General features: G+C 40.9%; 1 protein-coding gene across 1 annotated transcript in view; it reads left to right on the top strand.

Annotated features, from left to right (window-relative positions):
• FRYL (FRY like transcription coactivator) overlaps positions 1-22,123 on the top strand; it is a 655,466-nt gene that overhangs the window by 316,268 nt on the left and 317,075 nt on the right. Inside the window, 7 exon segments of the mRNA XM_030191364.1 lie at positions 7,930-8,104; positions 14,742-14,804; positions 14,806-14,901; positions 15,423-15,533; positions 16,447-16,546; positions 16,549-16,600; positions 20,685-20,784. Coding sequence (XP_030047224.1) covers positions 7,930-8,104; positions 14,742-14,804; positions 14,806-14,901; positions 15,423-15,533; positions 16,447-16,546; positions 16,549-16,600; positions 20,685-20,784 — 697 coding nt within the window.

Raw genomic sequence — 22,123 nt, 5'->3', positions numbered from 1 at the left:
CTACTGTCTTGCGCAAAATTCTCAACACAACAGCCGGGTTTATCAGACAGTTCTGCAGAACTTGTTTAGAGTCTAGAATCCAACTCCACCATGTTATTCCCATTCTTTTCTGTTTCAGGCTGCACTTTCTAACAACCAAAAGATTCTGTTGTGCGTTATTGGTTCTAGTTTGCCGTGCTGTTGCAAGTCCCTATTGACCACTGTGAGCCTTGTAGCTAGGGGTTCTCTGATGTGAGGACATACTGTCTTGCTTGTCCTCTGAGAAATTGAAGTTACTTAGCAGGTGTTCTCTAAGTATAGCAGGACATATGTACGCACCCTCCCACCTCCCCAAGGAGTTGAATTTTCTATGTTTTTTTTTTTTTTTTACAACTGTGGGTCTTGCTCTAGTTGGGAAGGTGGGAAGGAACACACGCATGCTTGGTAGGCCTGTCAAAAGCTTCCATACCATAAAGTAACTCAACAGCATCTCTATCAGGTCTCAGTAGATGATGTCACCCCAAATGTGAGAACATATGTCCTGCTGTCATCAGAGAACGCCTGCTATAGGTGAGTAACTTAGTTTCACAATGAGTCTCAGACAGACTCAGCTGATCGGTTCCACTACTATAACCAGTGATGGGTCACTACCACCAAAGCCACAGACCTAGAGCAAATGTGAATCAAATCAGATGACATCAGCCAAGAAAGCTGCTATAGCTTTAAAAGAAATATAAAACAGTGAAAAATGAAGGCATATAAAGACCATATGGCTTATCCAGTCCACCCATCCATGTCATCTACTATCCCACAAGCTTTCTTGAATTCAGATACAGTTTTTTTCTCCACCATCTCCACTGGGATGCCGTTCCAAATTCACCACCCTTTCCTTGAAGAAATATTTCCTCAGGTTACTTCTGTCCTCTTTCACCTTATCTTATGCCCCCCTCTTTCCAGTGCTGCCTTCTAATTGTAAGAGACTTGCCTCATGTGCATTTTTGCCTTGGAGGTATTTAAATGTCTCTCTCATATCTCCCCCTCCCACTGTTTTCCAAAATATGCATATTGAGATATTTAAGTCTGTGCCCATACGCTTTATGAAGAAGAACACTGACTATTTTAGTAGCCATCCTCTGGTCCGACTCCATCCTGTTTATATCTTGTTAAAGATGTTGTCTCCAGAATTGTACACAATATTCTAACCCTCCTGTTTAGAAAGCCACTCTAGTGGCTGCCGGTTCGGTAATGCTGACACAGCCCATTCACTTTGAATGGACTGTGTCTGCTTTGCCACATAGCTTTGTAAACGGGGGGGGGGGGGGGGGGGGGGGTAAATGAGGTATTGCTAGAGGGGTATCATCACCTCCTTTTTTCCTACAGGCCATTTCTCTTTGTTTGCATCCAGGCATCCTTGTAGCTTTCATTGTCACCTTTTCTACATGCTGAACCACCTTAAGATCATCCTATATATTCAAGTTCTTCACCCCCTAAACAGTACTAGTCCCTCGGGGTTTTGCAGACCCTGTATGACCCTGCATTTTTAGCATTAAGTCTTAGCTGACAAATTCTGGACCATTCTTCAAGCTTTGCTAGATTCTTCCTCATGTTACCCATACCATCAGGGACGTCTACCCTACTGCAGATGGTGGTGTCATCCACAAACAGGCAAACCTTACTGGAGAGCCCTTCAGCAATATCACTTAGAAAAATGTTAAGAAGAACCAGCCGAGGAACCCACTCTTGCAGTACACTGCTGGTAACATCCTTTGCCTCAGAGTGAGCTCCGTTTACCACTACTCTCTGTTACCTTCCTACTACTGCTACTTACCATCTATATAGTACTACTAGATGTAAGCAGTGCTGTACACTTGAACATGAAGAGACAGCCCCTGCTTCAAAGAGCTTATAATTTAATCAGGACAGACAAATAGGACAAATAATGGATAAGGGAATTACTAAGGGGGGGAATGATAAACATACATGGGTACTGTACAAGTGAATAACAGGAGTTAAAAGCAACATCAAAAAGGTGGGCTTTTAGCCTAGATTTGCAGACGGCCAGAGATAGAGCTTGACATACTGGCTCAGGAAGTCTATTCCAGGCATATGGTGCTGCAAGATAAAAAGAAGGGAGTCTGGAGTTGGCAGTGGAGGAGAAGGGTACAGATAAGTGAGATATACCCAATGAACTGAGTTCCCAGGGAGGAGTGTAGGGAGAGATAAGAGTGGAGATGTACTGAGGAGCTGCAGTGTGAATTCACTTGTAAGTCAATAAGAGGAGTTTGATCTGTAGGCGGAAATGGATAGGGAGCCAGTGAAGTGACTTGAGGAGAGGGTTAATATGAGCATAGCGACACTGGTGGAATATAATTTGTGCAGTAGAATTTTGAATAGATTGAAAGGGAGAGAGATGGCTTAGTGGGAGACCTGTGAGAAACAAGTTTCAATAGTCTTTGCGAGAGGTGATAAGAGTGTGGCTGAGGGTTTTGGTAGTGGATTTTGGTGATATAGAGAAAGAGATGACAGGTTTTAGCAGTCTGTTGGATATGTTCAGAGAAAGAGAGAGAGAGGAGTCAATGTTATCCCTAAGATTACGAGCTGATGAGACAAGGAGGATGAGAGTGTTATCCACAGAGACAGAGAATGGGAGAAGAGGAGAGGTGGGTTTAGGGGGAAAGACAAGAAGTTCAGTCTTGGTCATGTTTAGTTTCAGATGGCAGTGAGACATCCAGGCAGCAATGTTAGAGAGGCAGGCTGATACTTGGATCTGGATTCCTGCTGAAATTTCTGATGTGGAGAGGTAGATCTGGGAGTCATCAGCGTAAAAGTGATACTGAAAACCATGGGAGGAGATCAGAGCATCAAGGGAAGAAGTATAGATGGGGAAAAAAAGAAGAGGTCCCAAGACAGATCCCTGAGTTACACCAACTGATAGTGGGATAAAAGGGGAGGATCCGCCTGAGTATAAACTAAAAGTGCAATGGGAGAGATGAGAAGAAAGCCAGGAAAAAACAGAGCCCTGAAATCCAAGTGAGGACAGTGTATCAAGGAGTAGGCAGTGATCACAGTGTCAAAAGCAGTTGATAAATCGAGAAGGATGAGGATAGAATAGAGACCTTTGGATCTGGCCAGGAAAAGGTCATTGGAGACTTCAGCAAGGGCTGTTTCAGTTTAATGTAGAGGGCAAAAGCCATATTGAAGTGGATCAAGAATAGCTTGAGATGAAAGAAAGTCAAAACAACAGCGGTGAACAGAATGTTCCAGTATCTTGGATAGGAAAGGGAGGAGGGAGATGGGGTGATAGTTGGAAGGACAGGTTGAGTCCAATGAAGTTTTTCTAAGGAGTGGTGTAACTATGACATGTTTGAAGGCATCAGGAACAGTCGCAGTGGAAAGTGAACGATTGAGGATGTGACAGATAGAACGAATGATAGTAGGAGAGATAGTGCTAAGTAGATGGGTGGGAATAGGATCAGAGGAACAGTTAGTCGATTTGGAGGAGGAAAGAAAATGTGCAGTTTCCTCTTCAGTGATTTCAGGAGAGGAAGAAAAGGAGGCATGAGTTTAAGGAGGGTTGCGAGAATGGACTGGGGGAAGGAGAGGTAGAGGTGACTTGGTTGAAAATTCAAGGTTATTCTTGCGAATCTTATCATGAAAGTACTCAGCCAGAGGCTGGGAAGAAAGTGAAGGGGGAGGTGGAAGTAAAAGCACTTTGAGGAGAGAGTTCAGTGTGTCAAAGAGACGTCAAGGGTTTGAGCCAGGATAGATTGTCAACTGGATGTAGTAGTCCTGTTTGGCAAGTGAAAGAGCAGACTGGAAGGAGGTCAGCAAGAATTTGAAATGTATGAATTCAGAATGGGCATGGGATTTCAGCCAAAGGCGTTCGGCAGATCGGGCACAAGAACGTAGGTAGCGGATTCTAGAGGCCTTCCACTCAACTAGTTCTTAACCAAGTCAGTCATTTTACGGCTCATGCAGAGGTTAATCAGTTTATTTATTTGTCTTCTATGTGGAACCATGACAAAGGCTTTGCTAAAATCTAAATACACTACATCTACTGCTCTCCCTTGATCCAACTCTCTAGTCACCCAAACAAAGCCCACCTCTAGTGAAACATGTAGCCTCTGGTCTTGCAATCCATTGTATTCCAGAAACTTCACTGTTCTCCGTTTTAAAGGCATTTCCATGAATTTACTTACCACATAAGTCATACTTACCAACCTGTAGTTCCCAGCCTCTTTCTTACTAAAACTTTTGTGGAGAGGAATCACATCCACTCTTCTCCAGTCCTCTAATGGCAGCTTTGGTAGCTGCTGAATCCAGCATGTAGCTGCCCAAGCTACATAACCTCCTAGGGCTGCAGAACTAAAGGCCTCTATAAGGAGCAGTTCTGCTTTTATATCATAAGCATCCCCAAGGGCAGAATCTCCTTCAACTGGAATTGCAGTTTTATTGGTCACCACTGTCATTAATGGTCATCCATTTTGGGGACTCAGGAAGGCTGGTCCAGATCCACCTAGGGAAGGGGCTGCAGTTTATTCATCAATTTGAAACCTCTGAGGACCAAATCTGGGACTTCTCACTCTGCGAAGATAGTCTGTTACAAAGATTGGACTAGCACCAAACAATGTTTGCATCCCCATCCAGGGGACCTGGGTTGCTGCTTATGATCGGAAGTGGAGGAGCAATGTTCAACTGCATCAGATCCACATACCAAGGACGTATTGGCCAATCCAGACCTACAAGGATCATTTTCCCTGGATGACAAGGATCATTTTCCCTGGATGACAAGCAGTGCAAAGAAGAATTCTGCTTATCACTGGCCATGGAGAAAAAGCATATGGAAGGTCTGTTCCCGGCTACTATTGTAGAAGAGCATGCAGACCCTACACATTGGAGCCTTTCCAACGGCTGAAGAATCTGTAGACTTAAGCATTCTTCTTCAATGCTATTAGATCTCTCTTTGGGACTCTCCATATGATGTGATCAGATAGAATGCTTTTGTCAATAACTGCCACTCCAGATCCAGAGGATCTCTGCTGAGAATATCCACTTGAGTATTCAGAGTTTCTGCAATAAGAGCTGCTGAAATTAGAGGAATGTGAGCCTCAGCCCAGTGGAACAGAATCTATGCTTCCCTGGCTTGTTGAACACTCTTGGTTTTCCTCTGCCTGTTGACATAAGAAACCGCTGTGGTGTTTTCTGAGAGAATCCTCACCAGCTTCTCTTGAAGGTGATGAGTAAAAGAAAGTGAGGCTTTTTGAATGGCTTTGAACTCTAGACAGTTGATGGACCAAGAGACTTTGATAGGAGACCATCGGCCTTGGACTGACTAAAGGAGACCATGAACTCCCTAGCTCGATAAGCTGGCATCTGTTGTGACTACAAACCAATCCTGAATTGTCAGAGGAAAGCTGTGCTAAAGCTTTGAAGGATGAATCCACCAGTTGAGGCTGAGTTTGGCTTGGAGGTTCCAAGAGAGATGAAGATTGTAATCCTCAGATGTCGGAGACCAACAGCTGAGAAGGGGCCATTGAAGTGGTCTCATGTGGAATCTGGACCATGGAAGAACATCCAAAATAGAGGCCATTGTGCCCAAAACCTGAGCATAGTCCCAGATCCTGGGACATGAAAGGGAAGGTAGATTTCTGACTTGGGTATTATTCTGTTACTGAATGGGAATGAGAAGCAATGTCTTACCTAAGCCTATATCTAAATATCATTCTCAAGTACTCCAATATTTGTGTTGTAAACAACTGACTCTTTGTGAAATTGGTGACCATCCTAAGGATTGAAGAAGAGCAACTACCTTGGATGAATGTTGCAGATTTTTTTGATAGGAAGAGGTGTGAATTTCATCCTTGCAAAGGAATGCTGCCATGCCTCCTCTTATCCACTAACACTGGTTGTATGTATAAGTTGCTATCTTTTGACTCATAGTCATATGGCTTTTTTTAAAATAGAACTCCGCCTTCTTTGGTATGGTTAGTGATGCCTTATATTCCAGGAAGAGCACTTCCCTTTGCTATGAGTAATCAGCTTCTAATTCCAGCTTTGAATAGAGCCCATAAGGCAGTTACTTGAGTTGGGGCATTTTTCTATGTGGTTTTATGGAACTCTCTTCCCGAGGCATTACGGTTGGACTCTGTTTAAGAAATTGCTGAAAGTGCTTTTTTTTTCTTTTTTTACTACTACTTTTGAGCTGTTGCTGGGTGGGGTTGGCTGAGTGGTCTCTGGATGGTCCCTGAGTGATTAGGGGTTGAATGGTTTCTCTGTTCTTGTTTGTGTGCACTTTTCTATTTTTTTAATGGTGTCCTTTCTGTTTTAATTTGGATTTTATTTTATATTGTACACTGCTTTGTTCTTATTTAAGAGTATGTGGTATAGCAAATTTAATAAACTGTGATTATAATTGTATTACCATGACTTTAGAAAATGTCATTGGTGCTGTGAAAAGACCTAATGGCATGGCCATAAGTTGATAAGGTTCTCTGAGGATTGCAAATTGCAGAAGTCTTCTGTGGCAAGGCCAAGTGACAATATGAAAATATGCTTCCTTGAGATTTAACAAGGTTAGAAACTCCCCTTGCTAGTTTGAAGCCATTACAGACCGTAATGTTTCCATTCTGAAATGTTGAACCTTTAACACACTGACTCTTTTCATGGTCCAAAACTGGGTGGAAGGAACTCCCTTTTTTGGAACTACAAAGTAAATGGAATAGTCCCCACTTGCATCTGGGGACAAGCTCTACTGTGCCTAATGAGGAAGCATTTGCAAGATGTTTTGACTTATATTTGGCGAAGATTCCAAGAAAAAAAATCTGTGATGGAATGGGAGAACTCCAGTTTGTAGTCCTGCTTTTATTTTTTCGAAGACTCATTGGTCTGAGGTAATTTTGGCCCACTCCTCGTAGAATCTGGAAAGGCGTCCTCCTATGATGAAATCTGAGGAGTGAACTGAGACCCCCATCTTGGGAGATGTGGAAGGCCTTGGAAGACCTGGAATCTGAAGCTGAGTTCTTTGTCAGCACGAAGATACACCATTGGAAGAGCAGTCAGAAGACTATTCTTATCCTGATTCTTAACAAAAGATCTCAAAACTCCTCTCACTTTCATCCACTCATACTCCAAGCAGCAGAAAGAATTTTCAGTCCAGTCATTTGCTCAGATGGAAAACTTCTCTGTCAGGTCACCTATATGCCAGTTGCCTTCAGTTGAAATATAAAGTCCTCCCAGCACCAGGTCATGATTTACCTCAGCTACCACACAAGTTAATAGTTTCAGAAGCAACGCTGAAGCAATTGAAAACCTCAAGATCTAATGCAAATACTCCACTAGATAAAGACAGTAGAACTCTGAACATTATTGGCAACAAAGTTTATCAAAGTGCCATACTAAATTTGAAGATTTTGGCCCACCGACTTTAAGTTCTAGTTTTTTCAGCTGGAGCAGGGCTCTGGGCTCACTGACTTTGTCATGTGATGTCACCATTGTGTGGCTCATTTTTCTGCTGTTCAGGTAAGCAACTTTGCTTTCTTCACAGTAAGTAACTTTTTTCTTCCTTCACAATAAGTGTGCTAGATGCATAGAACATCTGTCTAGAAGATGTTTTGAAGCAAGAACTGTAGCTTCATAACTATAGCTGAATTGTGAAAGATGCAGTATATATAAACTTGTGTTTTTAGCAAATAACAAAGAAATATCAGCAATAATAGCAGTTCCATAGTGATTTGTTGTATTACTAGTGTATTTGAACATTTGTTTTTGTGAAGCTGAATAACAACTTTTCCCATTTTTAACCAGAGCATTTTTTATGCAGCTGTAAGAATCATAGGATTACAAACATTTTTCTTTGGTGCAAGGTTATAATACTTCCAGTAACTTACGTATTAGAACTGAAGATTTGCTGTAACTGAGTTATCTGTAACTGTTTTTATCTTCTGTTTATAGTGCAAGTGGTGGCCTTGATACAGAAACACGTTCTCTCAATAATACTTTGTTGGAGTATGTGGACTTAACTAGACAACTGCTGGAAGCAGAAAATGAAAAGGACTCTGACACCCTGAAGGATATCCGATGCCATTTTAGTGCCTTAGTGGCGAATATCATCCAGAATGTTCCAGGTATTCTTAATGAGCTTTGAATTTCCTTTACATTAGAAATACCCTTTCTGATGCTGTTGATGTGCTTTGGGTTCATTTTTATGAGATGCAGGTCTTCATATGATTTTCATTATATCAATAGGGCATGACAATGCAGGGAGATGGAGGGAAGATGTTGGACAGAGTATATAGACAGAGGAGAGATGCTGAACATTAGGAAGTGAGGGGGGGAGAGAGGTAGATATTGAACATGTGAACATTGGAGGGAGAATCAAAGGTACATGGTGCAGATGCTGGATCAATGGGGGTTCAGGGAAATGTTGGAGACAAAGAGAACATAAGGAGATGGAAGGAAGATGTTGGATTTGGAGAGGGAAGTGTTTGTTTTTTGTGCTTGATATATTGCCTTTCTTGGAAACAAAACAAGGCAGTTTACAGAAAAACTAATAAGGAACACCAAATTCATTAGACAGGAAAGTACTAAATGAAGAGAAAAGATAGACAAGGAATGGAACAGAAGGAAGCAAAAAAATAAATGTAGAACTGCTCCATGCATTCTGATCCTCACAGGACAGATAACCTGAAACCCTGAGAGAGAGAGAGCAAGAGACAGGTTTTCAAGGATGATTAAATTTAATATGAGATGATTTAAGCTGAAATGATGTTAAGTGATTCCATAGGGAAGGTGCTGTGAAAAAGAAGGTATGTGTCTAGTATTCTCCGAGGACAAGCAGACCATATTAAGTACATAAGTATTGCCATACTGGGACTGACCGAAGGTCCATCAAGCCCAGCATCCTGTTTACAACAGTTGCCAAATCAGTTCACAAGTACCTGGCAAGATCTCAAAAAAGTACAATACATTTTATGATGCTTATCCCAGAAATAAGCAGTGGATTTTCCCCATTTTAATAATGGTCTATGGACTTTTCCTTTAGGAAGCCATCCAAACTTTTTTTAAACCCCACTAAGCTAACTGATTTTACTACATTCTCCGGCAACGAATTCCAGAGCTTAATTACATATTGAGTGAAGAAAAAGTTTCTCCTATTCATTTTAAATTTATTACTTTGTAGCTTCATTGAATGCCCCCTAGCTCTAGTATTTTTGGCAAGAGTATGCAAATGCTTCACGTCTACCCTTTGCACTCCACTCATTATTTTATAGACCTCTATCATCTCTCCTCAGCTGTCTTTTCTCCAAGCTGAAGAGCCCTAGCCGCTTTAGCCTTTCGTCATAGGAAGTTGTCCCATCCCCTTTATCATTTTCGTCACTCTTCTCTGTACCTTTTCTAATTCCACTGTATCTTTTTTGAGATGCAGTGACCAGAACTGAGTACAATATTCGAGGTGCTGTCGCACCTTGGAGCGATACATGGGCATAATAACATCCTCATTTTAGTTTTCCATTTATTTCCTTATAATACCTGACATTCTATTTGCTGTTTTAGCCGCCGCAGCACACTGTGCGGAAGGTTTCAACGTATCATTAATGACAACAGCTAGATCCCTTTCTTGATTGATGACTCCTAATGTGGAACCTTGCATTATGTAGCTATAATTCGGATTCCTCTTCCTCACATGCATCACTTTGCACTTGCTCACATTAAACGTCATCTGCCATTTAGACGCCCAGTCTCGTAAGGTCCTCTTGTATTTTTTCACAATCATCTTGCGATTTAACAACTTTGAATAACTTTGTGTCGTCAGCAAATTTAATTTCCTCTGGAGTCTTTCATGAGGTATTTTGTCAAATGCCTTTTGAAAATCCAGATACACAATATCAACTGGCTCACCTTTATCTACATGTTTGTTCACCCCTTCAAAGAAATGTAATAGATTGGTGAGGCAAAATTTCCCTTCACTAAATCCATGTTGGTTTTGTCTCATTAATCCATGCTTTTGAATATGCTCTGTAATTTTGTTCTTTATAATAGTCTCTACCATTTTCCCCAGCATCGACATCAGACTCACCGGTCTATAATTTCCCGGATCTCCTCTGGAACCTTTTTTAAAAATCGGCGTTACATTGGCCACCCTTCAATCTTCTGGTACCACACTCGATTTTAAAGATAAATTACATAATACTAACAATAGTTCTGCAATTTCATTTTTCAGTTCTATCAGTACTCTGGGATGGATACCATCCGGTCCAGGAGATTTGCTATTCTTCAGTTTGTCTAATTGCCCCATTTCATCCTCCAGGTTTATAGAGATTTCATTTAGTTTCTCTGACTCTTCAGCTTTCCATTTCTGGCACTGGTATCTCTCCACAAATAATTCATTTAATCTCTCTGCTATGGCTTTGTCTTCAATGATTGCCCCTTTTACCCCTCGGTCATCTAGCGGTCCAACTGATTCTTTTGCTGGCTTCCTGCTTTTAATATACCTAAAAAAATTTTTATTATGTGTTTGCCTCCAACGCAACCTTATTATTTTCAGTCGGTTCCTTCTTCCATTTTCTGAAGGTACCCAGCAGGGTTGCCCGCTCTCACTACTTTTGTTTGTTCTTACTCTGGACCCCCTCCTTCATGATATTCAGAAGAACCCCAACATAAAAGTAAGCTCTATTGAGCAGGGACTGTCTCTCTATGTCAGGTGTTCAGCGCTGCGTGCGTCTGGTAGCGCTATACAAATGTTAATAATAAAAGGCTTTCAATTGGGTTCAGATACTTTTAAAATAACTGCATTTGCTAATGATTTGCTGGTTCATGTGACCAATCCCCAAGTATCAATAAGGGCATTGTTAGAATGCATGACTGAATTTGGGGATATTTTTCAGGTTTAAGTTAAATCTCGACAAATCAGAGACATTGCAACATGAGGGGGATCGGGGAGCGACCTGTCAAAGACACTATCCGGTGAATCTTTTCGCTATCTGGGGGTGTTGTTGACTATGGAGACTTCGAGACTGTATCTTCTGAATGTTGACAGTCTGTTACGACACAAAGCTTCACTTTGAGAGATGGAGTCATTTACCTTTATCTTTGATGGGCAGGATAAATCTCTTTAAAATGATTATTTTTCCTCATTGGCTCTATGTTCTCCAGTTTTACCACTACACATCTTACGGAAAGATCTACAATTGTTAAATTAAAGCTGTGTAGGAAATTTTTGTAGGTGGGGAGAGATGGAAATCGAAAATGTGATTAGAATACCTTTATGATTCCTGGCCGCAGGGAGGTTTAGGTTTACCTTGCCTAGGCGTTATAATCAGGCTTGCCTTCTGCGGCACCTTAGCAATGGTTGTTTGGTATTGATCAGTTTACTCTACACGGTGGGAAAGGGAACTGTTTACCCTTTGGCATCTGAATTTTTTTCTGCATACCCTGACCAAAAATTGGCCTCACTTTTGTCACAGGAGTGTCTTGCTGCAGCCACTGAGAGGCATTCGGTGGGTTCTTTTAAAGTGTTAGAATCAGAACCCAAATGTTAGTGACTTAATGCCATGTAGGGGTAATGATGATTTTCCACCAGCGCTAGAGTCTGGTCTGTTTAAGAGGTGGTCAGATATGGGTATTGTTTTGATCGAACATTTTCTCAATGAAGAAGGTGTTTTCTATTCCTTTCAGGATTTACAGCAGAGGCTTTCCCTGACTCATAAGGATTATTTTGCTTATCGACATTGGCTTTACTATTATTCAAGCTTAGATTGCGAGACCAGGAAATGCAAGATTTTTTAAAAGGAATGTGTTTAGTTCAGGTTTCAGTGTCAGGTTTACTAGAGCTTTGGTTTCTCTTCTTTATCCCTGGGAGTATGGTCCTCTTCAGGAAGCTTGGAGTAGATACACTGGGCATAAACTGAAAGGGGTGGACTTTTTAACCTTGATTAAAGCTATTCCAAAGCAGGTTAGGAATGCAGAACTACAGGAGAGTCAATACAGAGTACTTCACGGGGCATATATATCCCAATATCAGGCTGCTAGAGCAGGTTGGGTGCCTGTTGGTCAATGTTCCAATGTCAGCGGGGGACATACTTTTTTTTTATGCTTTTTGGCGATGTAGTTGCATCCAAGCGTTTTGGAGGTTGCTTCATCAGTGTTTAGGGATTCTTTTTGGTCAAGTTGTAGTATTTTCTTGGAAGGGAGTCTTGCTGAATAAATGGGAGGCATATGGGATTTCATATAAAAATTCACATTTATTTCTTAGTAAAGCTTATGCATTGGGGAAGAAGTGCAAATTAAAGCATTGGATGCAAGAGGAGCTTCCCTCCTTTTGGTACTGGAGAAACAGATTGCATGTTCTCATGTTAAGCATGTGGGATTGCTTAGGAACAGGTAGAATTGGGGGTTACAGAGGATGGGCAGACTGGATGGGCCATATGGCCTTTATCTGCCATCATGTTTCTATGTTATGGGAAACAAGGGCTGCTAGGAGTTCCCCAACGGACTTTCATATCTATCTGGAACTGTAATTTGTATACTGTCTCCCATAAAGCTAGAAGCGCTGTACTGAATAGGTTTCAGAGTGTTTCCTGAGTGGGTACTGTTATATAAGGGACTATTTTGGGGTTCTTAGCTTGGGTAGGGGAGGGTGGAATTGAACTATTGGATGTTATCCTTCCCAAGATGACCTGGGGTCATGAGAGTCCAGATGCCAGCCATTTTAGTTGTCTGATAAGGTAAAGGTTAGGATAAGGAAGGGGTGATTCTGAATACTCGACAAACTTGAATGGAAAATGGGGTTGCGAGATGGGAGGGTAGTGGGAGGGTTATCGTAAACAGAAAAGTGACCATGTGTTACCTAGTTTTGCTGTCAGATGTTTTTACTTATTCTGTCATTCTGTTATAATGCCTTTGTATCGCTCCATGGTGCGACCGCACCTCGAATATTGTGTTCAATTCTTGTCGCCGCATCTCAAAAACGATATAGTGGAATTAGAAAAGGTGCAGAGAAGGGCGACGAAAATGATAAAGGGGATGGGACGACTTCCCTATGAGGAAAGGCTAAAGCGACTAGGGCTCTTCAGCTTGAAGAAAAGACGGCTAAGGGGAGAAATGATAGAGGTCTATAAAATAATGAGTGGAGTTGAAGGGTAGATGTGAAACGTCTGTTTACGCTTTCCAAAAATACTAGGATTAGGGGGCATTGCGATGAAGTTACAATGTAGTAAATTTAAAATGAATCAGAGAAATGTTTTCTTCACTCAACGTGTAATTAAACTCTGGAATTTGTTGTAGAATGTGGTAAAGGCGGTTAGCTTAGTGGAGTTTAAAAAAGGTTTGGTGGGCTTCCTAAAGGAAATGTCCATAGACCATTATTAATTGACTTGGGAAAATCCACTATTTCTGGGATAAGCAGCATAAAATGTTTTGTACTTTTTTGGGATGTTTCCAGGTATTTGTGACCTGAATTGGCCACTGTTGGAAACAGGATGCTGGGCTTGATGGACCTTTGGTCTTTCCCAGTATGGCAATACTTACGTACTTATGTAGAGAGAAGATGCTGGAAATAGGAAAGGGATAGAGAAAGAATGATAGGGATGCTGGGCACAAGGGGATGGGGAGGGAGGAACGCTAGAGAGAGGGAGAGAGAGAGAGTAAGAGAGGGAAGACACTAGATGAAGGGGATAAATGCTGGACGTGGGATAGGGAAGTTACTGAAAGGCTGGGGAAGGGGAGAGAGCTTGTAATGGGTGGCTAGGGTGGAAAGAGATGAAAAGCTGTAAGTAAATGCTGTAAAAAGAGGGAGATTGAGAAGTGGGTGGTAATGAGGATGAGTGAAATCTTTGTGGATAGAAAGAGGAAGTTAAATGAGAAAATGAAATGAAGACAAGCTTGAGATGTAAGTTCAATGTCTGAGATTGATGTAAGAGAGAAAATGAAGGAGACAGGAGAGGAGAGAAAAGTATCAGATGGACTGGAGACTGTGGAAAAAGAAGGCAAAGGAAAGCAGAAACCTAAGATTGAGACCAACATGTTTTGAAAAATGAAATGGACAGACAACACAGGAAAAATTTATTTTTAATTTAGTGATTTGAATATGTTGATGTTTGGAATTTACATCTGCTCCTTTATATTGCTACAGTACAGGGAGATTTGCATCTCCTATGTGTCTGGTGTTGTACTGCATGCAGTGTTAACTTCAGGGTTGGGTTTGGTTTAATTTGTGCGTATATATATTTCTATTTCTGTACTCTGAGGGTTAACCTATGTTGTACATTTATAACCGAGACCAGATATTCCGTTGGCATGGAGATTCTATGTAGGGGTGTATAGTAATCCGACTTGTTTAGTTTTCCAAGTAGGTATAATTATGATCTAATCTAAAGCTTTCTTAAAAATGGTGCTCTTGACTCCTAGCAATAGTCTCACTGTACTACCATTAGGGTGGGCTCAAGGTACCATGTAAGGGCTTTTGTGAAGAAGTAAGGCAATAGTAAGGATCGATTCTACCATTTTCCCCCCTCACTTCCCAGAATCCTTGAGGTGAATTAGGGTTACGTGGATCGGCTGGCTAGTTAGAATGGAGCTGATGTTGAGGTGGGGGTACTGAAGCAAAAATTGACTCAAGGCACAATTCCTTGAGCCCATCCTGCAAATCAATCAATGTAATTCCAGTTTCACTAAGGTTCTACGGTTAATGAAACCCAAAATTCTCAAATGTTACATTTCTCTTCAGAGGGTAGGCTAAACAGAAATTGTTCATCATTTTGCAGTACAACCAGAGAAGAAGCATCTTCCCCCAGCAAAGCCTACGGCACAGTCTCTTCATGTTGTTTAGTCCACTGGGCTGGTCCTTCAGCATCATGTTCACCTCCTTTGGACAGATACAGTGATCGGAACATGCAGATAAATCGACATCAATATTGTGCATTAAAGGTAATTTCTGGAGACATATATTCTTATGAATTAGCAAGGAGATAGGTGATTCCTATGGTATAACAAATATCATCTTGTACTGTTTGGACAAGAGTTGGTAAAGCTGAGTAGTTCTATTCTCTTATTGGCAGCTGTAAGAGATACCATTTGGAGTACTCTTTACACTTAGTAGATAAATACTTTAGACGATAGGGATATGCGTGGGGCAACAATTTTCAGTTCATTTTCAGTATGTTCAGGCTCCTCCTCCTCCTCCCCATTTTCATATATTCTGTTAATGATGCTTTTTAATGTATTGTAATCAGTGCATACTCATAATAATTAATTTGTAGGTTAATGTGTTATATTGATTTCATGAGCACTACATTTTAAGACATGCTAACAAATACACATCCCTTGTAGAATATATCCAATAGACACTGCCAGTAGGGTAACTCTGGTGTTCTTAATTAGAAAAATATATGCAGCATATTGAATTGTATAATTCAGATAGTTGATCAGTTTCACTGTTTTATTTTCAGGCAATGTCAGCGGTATTATGCTGTGGTCCAGTTGCTGATAATGTAGGACTTTCATCAGATGGTTATTTGTACAAATGGCTAGATAATATTCTGGATTCACAGGACAAAAAGGTAATTAGCATAGATAAGATGAGCATGTTTGATAACAACCTTGGACCCAATAATTAATTTCTATGTGGATTCATGTTTTTGGGGCATGTAATCTAGTCACAGGCTGCCTCAAAAAAAAAAATCTCCTATGCAGGGAGTTCTAAAGGTTTGAAACTAGTTGTTAATACAACTATCTAGTGCCTATCATTCTCTCTAGGGGTTATATTGTTTTCTTTCAAGCTGTAGTGATAAACTTTGTCACCTTCACTCTGTGTAAGCTCATCTAACATAGTAATTGTTGGCATAGTCTATGCTTCATTGGAGTGGACACTATTCAGTTTGTACTGTGTACTTGTTAACCATCTCTAGTCATCTCACTGTTTTGTCTTCTCTGTGCTATGAGTCCGTCCTATATATTTGAATTGACACCATTTCAGTTGATACCAGCTCCACTGGTTTAAAACACATTGCTGAGCATAGAAGTTTGTGAGTCACTCCATTGTTTATGAGACTCCTTTGGCTCCTGATAGTTGTGAGGTGGGTCCCTCAATACATGTGTGATATGATTGTAATATCTGGTTGATAGATTTGGTTTAAATTTTCATTTTCCAGTTTTGAAAATGTTTTTATTTCATAATTTGTATTGAATAAGTCGTATTCTGGCTTCTTTTTGTATTGAACTTTTTAGGTATATGTGGGATTAATGTAATGTCTACGTCTAGCTGAATTGTATCAAAATGTTTTCTAAAAATGATTCTTGAAGATCTCCAAGGTTTGTTTTTTTAAAGCTGGTATGGATTTTTTTTTATCTAATATTTCATGGAAACCTCACTTGTCAACTGTAAATGCGAAACATTTTTTTTCAGGATTCCTTTATTGGATTAAATAATGTAAATTAGTTTTGCTGATGCTTTTTCTATCATTTCTAATATAGGTTCATCAGTTAGGCTGTGAGGGCAGTGATGCTGTTACTGGAGCTGATCCTGACCAGAGTAACTTGATGTATTGGGCTGTGGATCGGTGTTACACAGGATCCAGAGAGTAGCAACAGGATGCTTTAAAGCAATAGCTAGTGTGTTTCATAACAGGTACTAGACAAGTTCTTGATTCAAATAATGACCTAAGATCTGAAATATGAACAGAACTAATTATTCTGATAGTTTACAGTAAAAAAAAGCAAAACAAAACAGTTGTTTTACTGGAACATGTTATGCTCTATTTCTTCACTGCAGGGCACAGTTCAACCCACAACACTTTATAAAACACAAGTACATCAAAAATGTAGGCAAGTAGCCTGGTATTCAAAAGTATTTTTGCAGGCAGCATTTGCACTGACCACAATCATTTTTTTTTAATTAAGGTCAGTTGAATGGATAATTTTGTATATATGAATCCTGAAAAGGAATGGGGTTTGAGAAATCCTAGGGGTGGCACTTAGTTATAAAGTTCCCCCTCCCCCCCCCCCCCCCCCCACCACTGGGAGGTACTGTTGGGTGGGGCATTGATTTGGGGGATGCCGCAAAAAAGGGTTTGTGGTTTTGAGGGGGGGGAGGGCGCTCTGGCTACAATTACTTTGTAAGCATGTTGGCCCCTTTTAAGATGTGGCCCAGGAACAAAATGGTGGCCTGATGCTCTCTCCTGGTAAACTATTTTACAGTAGAGGCTGACTGAATTTTGGTTTCTGCATCAAAACTAGCCCAAAATCAGTATTTGGCCATGCTTTGGTTTTGGATGAAAATACCAGTGCATTAATGACTGAAACTTAGCACTGTGTCCCCATAGCTTCCCCCTCACCCCCCCCCCCCCCCACCCCTGAACAGCAGCACGCTCCACCCACTCCCTCCCTTTCTCACACCAAACATAATCAGGTGAACTCCCTTCCTCTTCCTTCCTGAGCGCCCCCCCTTAGCCCCCCCCCCCAGATGTTCCTTAAGTCTTGGTGGTCTAGTGGCACATCGTGGCAGATACTTCCCTAATCATTCCTGCTCAAGTGATCTCTGCCATCAAAATGGTTGCCACAAACATTGAGCGGGCAGTCTTACGAGACTGCTTCTGAGTTTGCAGCAGTTATTTTGATATTTGAGCTGGCATGGGTCGGAGCCCCAGACCCTTTAAGTTAGGCTCAGGGCTACCTCTGTTCAGGAGGTGGGGAGGAGATGGAGAGTGAGATGGAATGGAGGCTGTCACTGTTCAGGGAGGGGGAATGAGTGGAGGCTGCTACTGTTCAAGGGTAGGGCCATTTTGGCCAAAACTGAGCAGTAGTTTTTGACTTCTGATTGAGTTTGTCGCCCTCTATTTTACAGGCTATAATATGGCTTGCAGTGGGCACCTGGTGTTTCCTACAAGCTGCATTATAGTATTCACATAGTAATGAGCTGCTTTACAAACATTTGGTTGTTTTACATCTCATGTACTCCAGGGTAACCTAATTATGTTGCGTTAGGGCACCAAAACCAGAATTAGAGCCTTTTAATATGTGTTAAGGAGCAAATAATGTGGATTTGTGCTCTAACACAGCTTTAATATTACTCCCTTTAGACATACAGGGGCCCTTTAACAAAGTTGCGTACGGGCCTATGCATGTGCAGCACGTGTGAAATCAGTGTTACCGCCCGGCTAGCACATGCGTTGGCTGTAGGTCCGAGTTTGATGTGCACCGAAAACCTGCGGCAGAAAAAATTTTCTACTGTGGGGGCATTCCCGGTGGTAATCGGCAGGCAGTTGGTGCACTCTGGATGGTTACCGTGTAGGAAATGCATGAGCCCTTACCTCTAAGTCATTAAGGCATTAAGGGCTCAGGCCATAAATTGACGCAAACTGATTTAAATTTTACCGCACTTCCATTTTCCGGCCCATCACCACCCCCTCTTTTGTTTCCAGACACGGTGGAGAAAATGATCTAGCATGCGACCAAAACACATGCCCATACTACTACAGGCCACTTTTTGGTGCGCCTTTGTAAAAGGGCCCTACAATTTATTCATCTACGCAGCAACATCCAGCAGCCTGTCTAAATCGACTGTGGAAATAACAAATATAACTTGAAACATCTAATTTGGGCATCCTGAGTTATATGTACATATTGGGCAGCATTGCCTAATCAGATATCACGGCTAAATAAATGTATAACTTGAAACAAATTATACATTGTGTGGCTGAATATCAACTTCAAAAATACATCAGGATATTTTTTTAAAGCTGCAAAATGCTTCTTAATATGAATGTAATTCTTTCTTAGCACATGTTTTGTAGCTGCCTTGCTAATAAGTACATGTATGGTATTTGGTAATAATTATTGCAAAGTTCATATATATGGTTTGAATTGAGCATTGAACATTTGTTACCTATGATTAATAATCTAATCTAGACTTCATTAACAGCTGAATTCATGGCTGTAGAGTGGCTTGGATAATATTTATGATGGTCTTTCCCGCTCTCTAATATTTTTAGAGAATAGTGTTTAATTACAGGACTTACGATTTTTGTTTGGGGATTTTGAATGATTTGAATATTTTTGTTTGGGGATTTTGAATGATTTGAATATTGACTTTATCATGTTAAAAAATATTATATGTGTGGTAATACAGTCAAAAATATTTAAAGATAATTTGATTCATTATAAAAAATAATTTTATTCATATATTCTTAATTCATTGTCTACTAGAGCAGAAGAGGCCAACCATTCATATACCATGAAATAGAATGTAGAGTAGCAAAGAGGCTTACTTTTTGAAGTGAAAGTGGATTATCCTTATCCTGTCCTTAGCCTTTAAAGAGCCTTAATCCTCTGGTACAGAAGTAGATCAACCCAGGGTTGATTTTTATCCCAGGAATCAAAAAGAGACTGCATGTAACAGCCTCCATATCTCCTTCCCTGCATCTGCCTCCTCCCCTTCCCTTGGTATTTGCTTTTACCCATATGTAAGGGTGGTGCCCCTTTAAAGGATAATTTTCAAACAGGCTACCTAACTTGTGCAGCATGTATACATACATGTTATTCATATTACTGTTCCTTTGAAGATTATGCCATGAAAATACATGCACACATTTATACCCGTTCTTTTGTATGCATACGTTTCCTGTTTGTGTGTTCATGTCTCAGTATTTTGTAAAGTTCATTGCATAAGTCCAAACCCTGCCAAAACACCACCTCCAGGAACACACCTGCCCAGATTAGATAAACTAATGTTGTAGACAAGGTGTTTATGCATAAGTTCAAGCTCATAAATCCGAAGCATTCTTTTAAAAAGGCCATCTCTGTGCATTAAGAATTGTTTTAGGTGCAGAAATACTTTTCAATATTAACCCCTAAGTGACCCCCTAGTCCCTGTGTGTATTGCCAGCGTTGGCCTGGACTGGTATGGTTTGGTGGGGAGATGTCAATAATGTGTTATTTACCTTTTTTTTTTAAAATTATTATTATTTCCATCCTGGGACAAAGTTAGAGGGAATAAGCAGAGGCAACTTTGGGTTTGGATGGCTACACTGCTGTTCAATGATTTCTGCAGGTTTTTAAAATGGAGAGGCTTGAGTGGTGTAAGCAGTGACAGGAAAACAATTCTGGCTCCTGCTGCTGCTAAAGCCACATAGGAATCCTAAGAGCATAGAAGCCTCTTTTACAGCTTGCTGTAGACCAAGAATTAAAATTGGGCTTCAGCGCTGGCCATTGTTGCAGAGGTTCGACAGACACAGCAAACATAGGCGGAGCACTCAGATTTCCCTCATCCTCTTCATTCTTCCTGGACCTTACTCTCCTTTTCCCACCTTCCTGCATTGGAGGCCATGCCTGTGCTCCTTCCCATTTGTGCCAGACCTGTGAGCATGTTCAGCTGGTCAGCACTTCTTTGATGTTGATTTACTGCATCTTAAGGTCATATACAGGACATGCTGACTCACAAGTTGTGGTGCCAGTGCAAATGGAAAATTGCAGGATCATGGCTTTCGCTGTTGTCCCATGTGGCTACTGTCTTATTCCCAGTAGAGTTTAAAGACCTGCGATTTAACCTTTGGGAAGATACAGGTAATCTTAAACGTAGCATGTATTTCTGTTCTTATTCAGCATTCTAATGTACTCTAATAAGTTCTGTCAGTTGACTTGTATTCACTTATTTCATGTTTATAAAGTAGCTACATATGAGAATAGTTCATTAAAATGATAAAATCTCTCTCTAGGGATTACCAGTGTGACACAGTGACCCTCCTTAATCTGATCCTGTTTAAAGCAGCTGATTCCTCCAGGGACATTTATGAAGTTGCTATGCAACTGTTGCAGGTTTGTAAAGCAATACTGATTGACAGGTATATTTCATACGCAGTAGTAAATGTGGTATTGCATTACATAAGAACTCTTTTTAAGTGTTGTAATTTGACTTGAATTTTCAACATTGATAGAATAATTTGATATCTAGCTCCTTAATATTTGCTCCCTGGGATCTATAGTATTTTTGGTATGTGGTCACTAATAACTATGAGAACCTTACCGAACATCTGAATGTTAACGTTCAGAAATTTGTTCCTCTGCTGATCAGCATGTCCTATTTGTATATATGTCCACTTCTAATATTAGTATAGGAGAGCACAATAGTTGTGACAAGTTCAGCTCTCTTTCCTGTGAGACTACAGCACCAGGTTGGCATAAATCCTATTATCAAACTCAGATTGGGTTTCTGCCAGGTACTTGTGACCTGGATTGGCCACTGTTGGACGCAGGATACTGGGCTAGATGGACCATTGGTCTGACCCAGTGTGGCTATTCTTAAGTCCTAAAATACAGCCAAATACGTTCTGCAAAGGTTTCCCCAGGTGCAGATATAAGACTGACTTATGTAGGCTCTGTTAGAAAGACAAAAACAGGGATTGATGTTTCTTCGGAAAAAAAATCACCATATTTAAGTGGGTTATATAATCTTAGTACAAATGAACTTGAGATAAGAAACTCTCAAAGTTTAGAACTTTTGAGAACAATAAACTGTGCATGTGCAGTGGTTACCATATCTGCAGCATTGTGTTGGGCCAACTGTGGTCTGTGTTTTCCACGGGCCCCCAGAGAGTGTTTCTCCATTGCTCCAGTTACTAAATAAGTAGCCGCTTTGATTATAACTACAGAAAGATGATATATCAGATTCCATCCCCTTTCCTAACCTTTAGGTGGACTTCATACTGTATCCCAACAATGGAAGCCTTCAGGAGCTTCAAGAACTACAGATGGTGTGGCAAGTTGGTATCTGATACAGATATACATTGGATGTGCATGTCATGCTTCAGGCCCAAACTTTATCCAGTGGTGTGCTGGGAAACTTTTAACAACAGACTCTCTCCAAGCATAGCCAGCCTGCAATTTGTGGGGTGGAGGGGGGGACCCTGAGGTGGACTAAGGGGGCAACACATTCCTCTCTCTTCTCCCTCCCCCAATGCGGGCATGCTAGGTATACCTTTGCTGGCAGGGATGCCGAGCCCCACCAGCTGAATAAATGGACTATTGCCACTTCAGCTACTTTAACAACCGGCTCCCAAAATTCTTTAAAAATTAACAAATGGCTGGTGCGAGCTGGCTTCAGCACACCACTGATGTGATCTCTAGTTGTGCGACTTATCAGTGAATAGTACCCACA

The sequence above is a fragment of the Microcaecilia unicolor genome, chromosome 2, assembly GCF_901765095.1.
Source record: "Microcaecilia unicolor chromosome 2, aMicUni1.1, whole genome shotgun sequence".
In the NCBI taxonomy this organism is placed as follows: Eukaryota; Metazoa; Chordata; class Amphibia; order Gymnophiona; family Siphonopidae; genus Microcaecilia; species Microcaecilia unicolor.
The sequence above is the reverse complement of the archived record's forward strand: the minus strand, read 5'-3'. Positions and strand labels throughout refer to the sequence as shown.